The sequence below is a fragment of the Myzus persicae genome, unplaced genomic scaffold, assembly GCF_001856785.1.
Source record: "Myzus persicae strain clone G006 unplaced genomic scaffold, MPER_G0061.0, whole genome shotgun sequence".
Lineage (NCBI taxonomy): Eukaryota > Metazoa > Arthropoda > Insecta > Hemiptera > Aphididae > Myzus > Myzus persicae.
Genome location: NW_019104122.1, coordinates 48,387 through 62,213, shown reverse-complemented (window position 1 = coordinate 62,213; position 13,827 = coordinate 48,387). Strand labels below are relative to the sequence as shown.

The 13,827-nt window shown below is 29.4% G+C and overlaps 2 protein-coding genes across 6 annotated transcripts in view; one reads left to right on the top strand and one right to left on the bottom strand.

Moving 5' to 3' along the window:
• Nucleotides 1-1,283: 1,283 nt before the first annotated feature.
• LOC111038964 (probable ATP-dependent RNA helicase DDX4) lies at nt 1,284-7,279 on the top strand. 2 transcript variants are annotated; one of them, XM_022322241.1, is made up of 7 exons: nt 1,284-1,515; nt 4,054-4,212; nt 4,271-4,450; nt 4,629-4,951; nt 5,072-5,293; nt 5,392-5,568; nt 6,931-7,279. In XM_022322241.1, exons 2-7 carry the CDS (start codon nt 4,191-4,193, stop codon nt 7,051-7,053), a joined length of 1,047 nt encoding a protein of 348 aa, XP_022177933.1. In that variant the 5' UTR covers nt 1,284-1,515; nt 4,054-4,190; the 3' UTR covers nt 7,054-7,279. The 2 variants fall into 2 exon arrangements, with proteins under 2 accessions (XP_022177933.1, XP_022177932.1); XM_022322240.1 differs by lacking the exon at nt 1,284-1,515 and adding an exon at nt 3,191-3,515.
• Nucleotides 7,280-11,884: 4,605 nt separating this feature from the next.
• LOC111038960 overlaps nt 11,885-13,827 on the bottom strand; it is a 40,532-nt gene continuing 38,589 nt past the window's right edge. For all 4 annotated transcript variants that reach the window (XM_022322230.1, XM_022322229.1, XM_022322232.1 and 1 more), the window contains one exon: nt 11,885-12,281. In XM_022322230.1, the coding sequence (XP_022177922.1) occupies nt 11,918-12,281 (364 nt within the window). In that variant the 3' untranslated portion in view covers nt 11,885-11,917. The remainder of the gene's footprint in view (nt 12,282-13,827) is intronic.

The following is a 13,827-nucleotide window of genomic DNA, read 5'->3' as shown; positions in this document are numbered from 1 at the left end:
TTAGATTGTAATATACCATAAACTTTTACGGGAGTGAACTCAACAACTGCCCAAAGTTTCATGGCGATCGGATAAATAGAGTAGGAATGTATAATGGTCAAACGAACAGACATTACAAAAGTTTAAGATATTATATGACAATATTTTTAATCACTGCAGTCTGCAGCGTCACAAAATAAATTGTATGTTGACAATAGATATTTTTTTTTTTTTATTGATCTTGAGCCCGGCAACTGTGGCCATTAGCTGTAGAGTAGGTATTGTAAGTTTGTATTGTAGGTTTTGGCCCAGTCTGAGCCCGGGCCGTCAGTCTATTAGCTATTATTAACATTCATATTTATTTTTCTAGTTTTATATAGTTCATTATTATAAATCCGTTACAGTTCGCCATTATTAATTTTTTCTTTTTTTATATAAAACAAAGAGTTAAATTTTTATTAGTATGCATTATTATGATATTGAATATTAATCCGTTAGAGCGCGCCCCTAGTAACAACCTTGTATCTTTACTTTATGTGGCCGGGATGTATATTATGTAATTTTCATATTTTCTTACCTTTCCCTAATCTGGCTGAATATATATGTTGAATTTCAAGCAAATTTGGACGATTAGTTTTGAAGATTGCGAATGCGGAAAAAATCGGCATCCATTTTTATTTATATAGATATATAGATACTAGATAGATAACTTCAAATCATCTTCATAGTTCATTCAGAAAAAAAGTTTGACCAACGAATATAAACTCTAGCTCTTAAAATCTTATAAAGTTATAACGAATGACATAATATACGTAGATCGTACTAATCACTTGTGATAAATGTAATATATTGTTAAATCATTTAACACCACACTCAGCCCTGCGTGGTAGGTGTTTGACCAATACGCGCAAACCGGTTTAAATGAGGTTCGGGGGATGAGTTCTCGATAAATGCGACATCGAGGGTGTATTTATCATATCACTATTATTATTATTGCTATCACTATTATTATTAACATCGTGGTTGTAACGAAGGAGGAGAATATTAAAAACCAGTTTTCGATGTCCTTGTACACCACTGTCGCCCGGGTGGTAAAGTGAGAAGCGCCCTCTCCCTTTCAATGCGCAAATACCAGCGCTCCAGTAATGCTATCCCTGCCAAAAACCAATAAAATAACTATTTCATCGTACACGAGTGTCGACGTGATCCGGTACGATTCATTTAGCCTATTCGACAATTGTTAGTGGCTTTTTGCTCGTCGTTGTGGCCAACAGTTTATTTTATAGTCACCTTGATTGTATACTGTTCATCAAATCTGTTGCCTTAAAAGTTATCATTTTTAAACCCTATAAATATATACCTACTACACACAAAATCTATCAAACGAGTGTGCGGTGTCCAACAAGGCACTTGCGTATTCGGTGTTGCTCGCCAATCGCCATGGTCGTCCTCGAAGGTCGCAGCCGCCGAACCCAGCATCGTAAACCGTAATCTATCGAACACGGTGTTTTTACAATTTTTTAGTCTTGGACACATGTGAGTATGACTACCATACCTATATATCAATATATACTTTTTAATATAATATTACTTATTCGTCAATTTTTATAATTATTCATATCGCTAAAAAGTCATAATAATGACCTTCGGTCAATGGGGTGAACCCCCCGGTGCAGATACTTTTCTCAACAGAAAGCTGTAAGTTACATTTATGATTATTTTTTTATAATCCTGTAAGAAAAATTAACATCGTTATTCGTCATTGGATCCTTTTTGGCCGGACCCCTTGTATTATAACAAGTGAAAGGTTATAGTCTATATCGGTAAGCGATAAATTTAATCACAACCACTCAATAATAATAATAATAATAATTCAATAATTTTTTTAAATATACAAATTAGTATCTATAAATTCTAAAATTCGAGAAAAATACCCCCATTGAACATAACATACCATTAACAAATTATTTAGAGTTAGAAATTGATAAACATTTTTATTTTTATATATACAATTTGAAAATGTAATACAAGATTCTTCATCAGGTCTTCTAATAAAACAAAAAAAAATGTCTACCGGACAGTTAAATTTAATTTTTATGAGCGTTTGAAGTTTAAATTTGTTCAACATTGGACATGAACTCGATTTCTCATTGAATAATTTTCTGATTTTGTTGTAATTCAAAATGTACACAAAATGCCTATTATATTATTCTCTGTAGTCTGTACTTGATAACATTTCCAAAATATTTTAAAACTTTTTGAACTGCTTACAGACATTTGGAATTTTCAATTGATTTAATTTTTTTCTATATCAAAACAATTGTATTCGTTGGTTCAGAAACCTTGAAAATTTTGTATAAGGTAACATATTGTTGCAATAGAAGTTTAAAAAATATTTAAAAGTACATATGTATGAATTTTTTTTTGTAATCATTTAAAGTTCAGACTTTCACAACATTTATTAAATTGAAAATGTTTCAAATTATTTTGCAGTTAGGAATGTACATAATGTTATAACTTATATCTTAGGATTGAAAATGTAAAACAATTTTCCACGTAAGAAGTTCATACTGTCACCAAAAAACCTAAATAATATATTAACTCAATTTTCTTATGGACATTTTAAGTTCAAATTCAAACGAAATTTATTTGGTTTGTCGTAATTCAAAAATATTATTCCTTTCTACTTTGAAACATTTATAATATAGTACCTATTATGTTTTATACACACAATGACATTTTCAAATGCAATGCTTTCGACAAAAATGAATTTAACTATAGTACTAATGCCTAAATGCCTAGTATTAAAAAAAAAAAACTTCAATCCCAATAATATCATAAAATAAACTTAGTAACTTTATTATCTGACAAACCGTCTTCGCTCAAAACGTTTTTCGTATACAATGACCTTCTAGACACCTAATGAACAGCAGAACGTTACCCACTTTCCCGCTTTTTACTTTTCTAAGTTTATTTAAAAATGTAATAATACAATTTTAGAATAGTGAAATAATAATATTATTTATATAGAAGGTAAAATATAGTTAGAATAGCGTCGATTTTAAACCAGCTGATTTACACTGATATAACTCCTACAACCCGGCGGTGGTTGGCTATACCGACTTGTGGTGTATAGGGCGTACGGTTTCCCAAGAATGATTACAGGACTAGCTTAATACTTCATGAATACATATATTTCATATATTATATATTTAAATAATGGGTGGGAGCCCAAGGTTATATATAAACAAATAAGCGATCTAAATAAAAGCTCAATAAATCAAATAAAAACGACAATACAAAGATGACCTGGCTGCGCAACCATTCCACTCCACACTCGAACCTGGTAGACGTGACTGGAACTCTCTCCAAAATTAGGCAGCACACTTATGATGGCACACGACGTTGTCGTTGGTGGCTGGACTGCAGGCAAGGGATGTGTGTACACGGCAAAAAGATACACCGAAGTAACCAAACTGCAATGGCGCGTAGGCCGATTGCAAGCAACACAAATTTTATCATTAATCGCAAACATGGTAATTCACATTGACTTAAAAATGTCCACTAACATAAATGACATACAACTAATATCGACTAAATTCCAAGTATAATAATTGGCATCTAGACCAAAAGTAGTACAACATTATTATTTATTAGGTATTTATCTGAACGAATCTCGTTGACATACAAATTCACCTGCAGCACATTTAAAGCTCATCTGCTAGATCCAAACTTATGCACATCAATATTAGTTAGTAATTTATCATAATAATTAATAATCAAAAATCATAATATGAAGTTTGTAAATTGTATGGCAGACCAATAAAACCTTGAATCATCCCATCCCTCTAAAATATGTCATCCCGGTACTGTGCTTGCAGTATATAGGTACACTCAGAGTTTTCATAAATTATGTTTGAACTAATATATTTTTTAGTGTTATAATTTATTAGTATTGTTTTAATATTAAAGACAAGTTTAGGAATCGTCAACAATTTTTATTATACCTACCTATTTACGAAATTCCTTAGGTTGCCGTAATGACAATTATTAATAGATATATAATTATTTCAGATTAACACATGAATATAAATTACTTATATATTACCCATCTATTGTCAATACAAATTACCAACCAGGCACTAGACAGTACAACAATTCTCGGAATTTGACAATTTCAACTACAGTTTTTTAATCAATGCTAATTAACGATGTTATACGATTTTCAACTTGGTATAGCTTAGTAAACACTTAAAAAAATGTATAAACGTTATTGTTTTTTAATTTATAGGCCTTGGAATTCAAATAATCAATATGGACATCAATCATATCGTATCTAAAATAAGTAAAAATGTTACTGATGTGGAAAGCGATTACAATAATCCTAAAAACTATACTACGGCAACTAATAAAGTATACAAATATAATTGCGGTGATTCTTCTAATATTGAGTATTCTAATCTTAAACCAAGTAATCAAACAATTATTTTATCAGTAATTACAAATCAATAAGTGGTTATAAATAACTTCCGTTTAAAATGATTATAAATTGCAATAATATTATATTAGTGATTAAGCTTTACAACCTCTTTCAGTTTTCTCAGGAAATAAAAAAACTAACTATTATCAAATAAATTATATTATTACAGGTTATTGTGGTCCTGACAGTAGTCGTGGTAAACTTCGACAAATGATAAATAATTCGAATGACTTTCGGATTCATCTAGGTTTTGAAAACACCTATTGTGTTCAAAATAGCAATATTAACTCTATAGTGGTGGAACATGAAACCAATAACACGGTGTCTAGAGAAATAACATCATTTGAAGTTAGTGGTATCCACAAAGATCTGATGGTCAATATTTCTAAGCTCAATTTCAAAATAAAAACTAAAATACTAAAAAGCACCTTACCAATTATTATGGGCGGAAGAGATTTATTAGCCAGTACACCGGCCGGTTCTGGAAAAATTGTAAGTACCAATAATTTCTATACAAATTACTCATTTAATGTGTTTTTGTTATGATAAATATAATGGTATATTGATATGCCTACATATAGCACAATTTTTATTTGTGTTGTATTTTACCAGATAGCTTTTGTTATATCAATACTGAACTGTTTACTGAATAATCTACCGGAAATAAATGACGAGATTCAATGTTGCGAACCACTTGCTGTAATTGTGGTACCCAAGAAAAAATCGGTCAAACAAATATATCATTTTATGAAACGATTGAGTAGTGGCACTTCAATTAAATGTAGACCTTTGTATGCTATTGAATCCGCACAACACCAAAAACATAAAATTAAGGTAAAATTGAGAGTAATTGTATTAAACATTTAGATATTTAATTTTATTTATTTTAATATATAAATATATAATTTTATTTCGTTTCGTTTCTTTTACAGCAAGGCGTTCATGTTATTGTTGCTACTCCGGAAAGCTTAGCTAGTTTTGTAAGCGGCGGTTCGGTCACTTTTGCTGCTTTGCGATTGATTGTATTTAATGAAGTCGATTTAATTTTACAATGGGGTTTTAAACCCGAAATTGAATTCATACTGAACAATAAAACTATGGTATCGGAGGTAAGCACATTTTGTTTTTTTAGAAAGTTTAGGTCTATGGGCTTAAATTATTTTTTATACTTAATGAAGAATTGTTTAATGATAATATTTTATTGAATAGGCATTACGCATGTACTTATTATATAATACAATCGTGTATTTAGTCATGGTATCACGTAAAATAGGACATGAATTAAAATACACAGAATATGAAACGACGCCTTGCTATGAATATTAATTTAAAGTTGGAATGTTCTCCATTTCCATTATGACTACTAGCGTTCTCATGGTTTTCTATTGGTCAATTATAGTCACCACTCACCCGCTAATTTTCAAACTCTGATAATATATTTAACGTATATTATCAGTGGTTGAAGTGGAGAGGAGGGGGATACAGTTGAATTCACCGTTTTCGCGCCAAAATCAACCTGTCTGTTTACCGCTAGTATAATAATATATATTTCTATTTTCCACCACCACAAATTTGAATTTTATATTTTGGGAACCCCTTAATGTCAAGATATTACATTTAGGAAATGATTTAAAATAATTAAATTGTATAAATCAATGTTAAATGTATAGTTAGTCAGTAAGTGATAATAATGATTTTTAAGTTGTATATACCCATAAAAGATTGATAAAATATAATAATATGTATATCTATTATACTTGTAAAAATATAAATGTGTGTAATCTAATAATGTGCCTCATAATATAATTTGATTTTTTTTTTTTTTTTTATTGAACTTAAGCTTCGGCAACTGAGGCCATTAGCTGTAGTAGGATTTGTATTGTAGTTTGTATTGTATATTTTTTGGAACGGTAGGGGGGAACACGTGTGTGTTTGTTTTTGGCAGAATTTCGAATGGGGCACCCGTAGGTTTCTGCCATGCCCCGGGGGTGGGGGATGGCAGCACTTGTTCTCCGGTCACCGCGACTTGTCCGGAGAAAAATGCCGCCCGGCAGCCGAGGATCGAACCGCGACCGGCTGCGTCGCAGCGGACGCGTCAGACCACTCGGTCACCTCATCCCCCTATAATTTTATTATATAGCTATAATTGAATATTAAACCTATTACTTATTTTATTTATATATATAAAATTTATGTAAGATAAGCCACTCTGAAATTTTAGCGGATTTCAGCCTATGTGGCTATGTAGTATGTATAGAGGTTTAATTGATTGAATTACATAACCAAATGCAAATTTAAATAAAATAATAACATCACAATATTCTACCTTCATTACGCATTAGTATATCTTAAAAGGGTATTTATCTAGTGTTTCTTTATTATCTATGAGTGTGTCGTACACGGTACACGACTGTATGACTTTCGTGTGTGAATTAGCAATACATTTTCATAAAAATTACATTTATTTTCAGGACAAAAGATTAATAGCTTTGTTTTCAACCACTATGTCCAATGATGTTAAACAATTAGCAATGACATACCTAAAATCGAATTATGTATCACTATCCACTGTACCTATCAATAGGTATAGCTAAATACCAGATACCGACCTATGTTTCATGAATGATCAAAGCGATAGTCATTAAACATGCTACTTATTGAAGAATGAAGAGACCGGAGAAGCGTGTACATAATACCTATACTATACATGACGTCAGAGATTCCCAACCAGGGTGCCTCGAACTTTATTTAAGGTTCATCAAAATTATTTGATAATCTAACAATATTATGCAATAATAATTGAAAGTAAAAATATGTAGTTAATGCTCAATGTAACAATTTGTTTCATAAAATATAATATTTCATATTTGTATATAGTTATTATATAGCTACGTTTTACTACTTTTGTTTTACTTATGCACTGCTAAATAAAACCGAAGTACTCCATAGAGTGCCTCCGGATTTTTAGAAAATGACTAAGGGTGCCGTGAGTAAGAAAAGGTTGCTAACTCCCGGATGGGTGACCCCCTGGGTGTTTAGAAACGAATCCTCACCAATCACATACTAATGTGTACTCAAACTCAACCACAATCCTCCACAAAACGCTTATGGCCATAGTTACCGATGCTTTTCAAATTCCGAAATTCTAAATTATTTAAAATATTATTGTAAAGTTTATGGAAATAATTGACAATACCGACGTTTGTAAATTGAGATATTATAAATTATGGAACCGTTAATAATTATAATTATTTTAGTGGTGTCAGTTATTAATGGTTGTAGATGGGAGAATTTACCTTCCAAATAATGCTTCAAAAAATAAAATATAAAAAAATTGAAATATGTTATAAAGTTGCTCCAAGTGCAACCATGCTCACCAGTCACCATACCATACCATTATATCCATTAATCACTCAAATTATTTCAGACTATAGTTTTTTAAACTGCCCATACTCCATAGTATTTTACTAATAGATCATAATATGATCATTTTCACTCAATACAATTGTATATGGCTATTAATTATTATACAGAAGAGTGTTCGGAGGCGATACAAACATGTTTCTCATATCGGAAACTCCATTTTACTGTAAATCGTTGAGCTGCTGTTGGTTTATTTGAATATGTTGATTTATCTGAATACAAATTCGAACAAGTTGTTAAATTATTAAAATTTTAAACTAACACTATGAAACCTACTTTTGAACAACACATTTTTTATTTCAGTAATTATCTATGCTTAAGCTTGAATATTATTTTATAATAAATTTAGCATATGATTCATATTATACTCGTATAGGAAGGACCTGATTGTACCCATAACCCATATGTGTCATGTCGTCTATGTTTAATATATATATATTATATAAAAATTGAAATTCTATTAAACATAGGTATATAACTATTGTATTATTAAATATTTATACTCACAACCTACTCGACTAATTAATATTATAAATACTAATATTTAAAATCATTATAAATTATCTTGTGGAATATCTATTGACTATTGTATCTTTTAGAATAGATGCATCATTTTTAGCTTGTGTAGTTGTGTATAATATATTTGAAATCAGGTACTCGTTCAAATATCGATTTAGATAGGAACATTCTGCACATTTTCAAAGTTAACAGCAAAAAATTTTCTCGATGGTATAAATGAAGAAGAAAACACTTTTTAAAAGTATAAAAAAAAATACCAAGGAATCGTCGGTCGTCGCCGGGTTTAAGTAAAAATTGTGGTTTTTCCTGAGTATTTGGAATCAAACTGCCGTATAAATAAAAGACTTGGCCTTGCACTTTAAATGTTGGCATAAAACCTGCTTCTACAATCTGCTTATTCTTGTTTTAGAAAGCAAAATAAAAAGTTACTTGGGCTAGAACTCGAGACTTCAGTCAGCAATCTTCAGATTCTTTAAACTTAAAATGTATTCGCAATTAGTTTATTAGGTAATAAATGTTAAATCAGATGCAGTCTTTCTTAAAGTTAAAACACGTATTTAAAAATCCAATTTTACCTATATTAATGAAAATAAATTTAAAAATACGATCAGAGATCTCTCTACTTTGATTTAGTGTTTTAAAAAAATGTAGACAATTAATTAAACTTATTATAGATGCAAAAAATGAAATTGAAAGAGGCTGGCTCTTTTATATAAATACCATCGAGCTAAAGAATATACTGGAGTTAATAAACTAACAATAATTATAATATAATATCATTTGTTTTCTATGGGTCATCGTATGTGTAAAATAATGTTTTCCCCTTTGGGAGTGGGGGTTACGCTTATCACTCGCTCCAGTTTATTCTTTATCTCGATGGTAAAAGCATATTTTGAAGGAAATAATGTAATGTTTAGTTTAAAATTATATTATCTTTTAATCTCAGACTACAGTCAATTTAGAATTACTTACCAAAAATACGAAGAAAAACATAGTTGTATTATGTTTGTTTTGGTCTTAATAAATATGTGGGAAAAAATTGGATTCAGTGCAATGTGGAATGAAGTGGGATAGAAAAATATTTTGAATTCTAAGACAATACAATTTTAAGACACAAAATCATATTTTAAATTAAATTACTGAATAAATAAATACTGGAAATCTTACAATAAATCTTCATACCATCAACTCTAATTAATATTTTATTAATATTTTTTAATATTTTATAGAAACATTCGATTTATCAACTTTTATAATTTTTGAGTCAAAGAAATCATTAATTAGTGTTGAATGTAATTAAGTTATTAATAATTACAAGTACTGGTAGTACGCTAGCCAACTGGTTTTAAAACCCTGGTTAAAAATTATGATAATTAATTATGGGTATAAGTTTTATTGATATTAAAAATATAATATAGGTACACACATTTCATATAATACCTACTTAAACAATTTAACATTTATAAAATTTAAAATCGCTGATAGAAAAAATAATTTAGTACGAATTACGATACAAAGAAAAAAAAAGTTATGAAGAATATATAATCTATATAGGAACATGAATGCCACCTACAAAATATTTTTAAACTAGGAGCCGGGCGCCTCATGTTATGGATATATTTGTTGTAAAATAAGTACCTATACATTTGTTATATTCATATATTATTATAAAATAACTATTTATTTTTGATAATTTTTAAAAAATGTGGCCAAATAAAAAAAAATAGAATAATTCACTTCTAAAACCGGACTAATTCCGGAAATGGTAAGTTTTTAAAATAATAAACAGCAAAATGTACTATTTCCTTGAATCATGTCATGACGTAGGAACTCTATTGGATGGAAATGGTTCGTTTTGGCACAATTAACAAACTTGGAAGTTAAATTAAGGACATTAAGCTACGATTTAACTTGGAGAACATAACAAAAAAATTTTAATTACAATTTTATACATTTTTTGGTAAAATTACCATATCTCTAAACTAGTTCAGTAGTTCGTATCTAACAAAAATCCATCAATACTGAAAAAAGTGAAAAATGGAGAGTAATTTTTTTTAAATACAAATTTATTGTAAGTACCTATTTATTATATTTATTAACTTTTGTTAAGTTAATCAAAACATTTATAACTCTGACTCTAAAACTGCAGTTATTATGTAGGGCTAGAGACTTCACGCAATAAAAATCCTTACAAAATTCATACATTTATACCCTAAATATTTACCGTGTATGCTCTTATGTACACAACTGCTTAAATATGCTCTTAAAAATATTTTGTTTTGTCTATTTATCTTTGTTAATCCTTCTACTTTTTTAGGTATTTCGAAATACCGACTCACACCAGTAATAAATGTCATGCCGAAATATCAATGTAAAAAAAATACAGTCATCCCTAAAGTGGCATATATAGGATGTTAGTCAGGGGCGTCCTTTCAGTTTTTTTTCTGAGTGTGAAAACCTTATAGGCAGGCCCATTTTGACATTTCACTAGGCCATTAAAAAATATATATATATATATATATTTAAAAGTAGGTAACCTATGCAAACCTATGTAATATTCTTTCCTTCTCTTTTATAATTCTAATAGAAACGCATAACAATTAATGGAACTTTTAAATAGCTAGAAATTCAACGAATAAATAGCTTATAAGCAATTAAAGCAACCAGCTAAAGCCATTTCACTATTATTTGAAAAAAAGGCAAATTAGGGTAAATCAATAAACCCGATAAACCAAAAATATACAAAAACTTGAAATAAATATATTTTATTTATATTACCTATATATGAAATCATAATGTGTAAGTTAATTATGACGGCGCATTGGAGTATTAATGGCGGGCCAATTGTTAACATTTTTTAAGTTATTGGTACCGTTGCACACCCTGCTTCCCCTCCCCCCGCCCCCCAAATATTGGTATATTAGTATTGTAGTACATTTTCAAATATTATTTACTTGTTCATTTTTGGTCAGGATTATAAATATTTCTTGTAGACTAAGCTATCAACAACATTGGAGTTGAGCTAGATAAACACACATTCATTGTTTTTCAAATGTAAAAGAACACGATAACATATTTAAAAAAATATTTGTACATGTATAATTTATATTATCAAAATTAATTACATTGTTATAAACCATAAGAACCACATGTATTATACATTAAAACAATGATAACAGCATATTGAAGTATAACATTTTAATACACATGAATTTTTACATACAAAACATAGATGTCAAAACAAGTACTAACCAAATAAGGATATCAAATTGAAATGACCCAAATAAAATATATTTTTAAAACTATGCTTTTAAAGCAGATAAATTGGAATGAACATATTAATAAATCATAAATCAAATATCTATTTTTAAATAATAAATTCCAGTGTTTTTTTTGTCTTTTTTATGTTAATATAAGTAATTTTGTTACTTACAAATATATCATAATATTTACAATTTTAAATAACGTCAACTGGTCTTAACATTTTAATGAGATTATAACATGTTTTAATTTAATTTAATTTGCAAGTCTATTATGATTAAAATGATTATCATGTCTATGATGATTTACTAAATTAGCCTCATCTGGGTAGTCATCTTCATCAATATTGTGGTTAGGATTATGATGTTGAATTTGATCAATGTCACCTTCATCTTCATCTTCATCTTCATCTTCAATTTCATGAAGCTCATCATTGTCATTATTGTATACTACATCACGATTGTTAGGTCGATGTGGTTGAAAGTTTTCGTTAGGATGGGCAACACCTCTGTGATTGCCCAATACAAATCGAGGACCATTGACATAAGGTACATTTCCATTATCGGCAAGCAGAATATTACGATGAAATTCATGAAATGGTTCATTGCGATACTCATGTCTAAAAATAAAATAATCAAATATCATACTATCATAAACCCTATGATATAGCAAAATGTTGTGTGGTTAGCGTTAAATATTAGAGTGAATTGAGCTATTAATATTATCAAACTTAAAGGCAAGTCTATTATCTAGAGCAGAGGTTCTCAAACTATGGTACGCGGAAGACTACATGTCGGTACGCAAAAGGCCACATGGTGATAGACCAGAGAGTAAATAAATCCATATAAATTGTGTTTGAATATGGTCACATGGAAATAAACATAAGTGGTACGTGACCACAGATATATAAAAATACTAGATAGCCGACTTGGAAATGATTTTGAAGCCCACAAATTGGCCGAAATTCTCTTACCTAAGAGGTAAATGTTTACATTTTCACAACACTGATTTATGATATTTTGTAAACATTCACCTCTTAGATAAGAGAACCTCGGCCATTTTGTAGGCTTCATAATTTTTACATTGTAGGAATAGGGAGTTGTCTATCTAGTATTTTTATATATCTGTGTACGTGACAGATGAATAACACACATGAGTGGTACGCAAAAAATAAGTTTGAGAACCACTGATCTAGAGAATCTCTATGCATTTATTGATATTTAAATTTTTAAGTAAATAATGAAAAATATTACAATGCTCCAGAATGAAAATAGCAATACAAATCTACGGAGTGTCGTGTTCCTGTCTTAAATGTTGTGATAGGTTAATTCAATCTAATATAAAAGCTAGCAACACTTAGTTTGCTGAATACATATTTGTTTTTATGCAGTATGATGTACATTTGTAAGATGGAGAAAACAAATTGATTGGGGGTCTCTTAAAAATTAATTTATTATTGTGGTTATTTGTGTAATGAGTGAATATTTTTAAAAATATAAAAAAAAATGAACATCATTTTATTATTATACCATTATTTAATTAAGTAGTGGTTTAAATTTAGAAAATGGGGTGTGTATTGTTTGTTCTAATAAGATAAATCTTTAATTCCTAAATTATTAAGTTGGTTTCAAAAAAAAAAGAAAAATGGTATTCTGATGAGTAGGAGAAATTCAAAAGCACAATGCAAATCACATACACAATACACATATACCGAATACGGGGTGGTGGTGGAGGGATTTATCTTTTCACAATAATTCAACTGGTTGAGACACAAAACATGCAATCTTATTTTCATAAAATTTAAGCTTAATAAGTGCACCAGTAACAATGTTTACTTCATCTTACACACAGTTAAAACCTTTATACATATCATCTATTGGATTACATTGTTCAAATTTAAGGTAGTAAACAATCTATACATATTTTGTACAATAATATTAAGTGTTGAAAAAGGTTAGAGCCAGAAGATATAGCAGAGAAGCCACCCACTAGCATCACTCCTGGTGTGGGGTAAATAAGGTTGTGAGTTTGTGACACCACTTTCTAAAAATCTTTCGGGTGGGTCGCCAGGGATTGGTTTAATAAGATTTATAAAAAATAACTAAAAGTAAATTATAAATATTATCTGTTTTGTTAAAAGCTTTTTTTTTTATATTTTTATTATT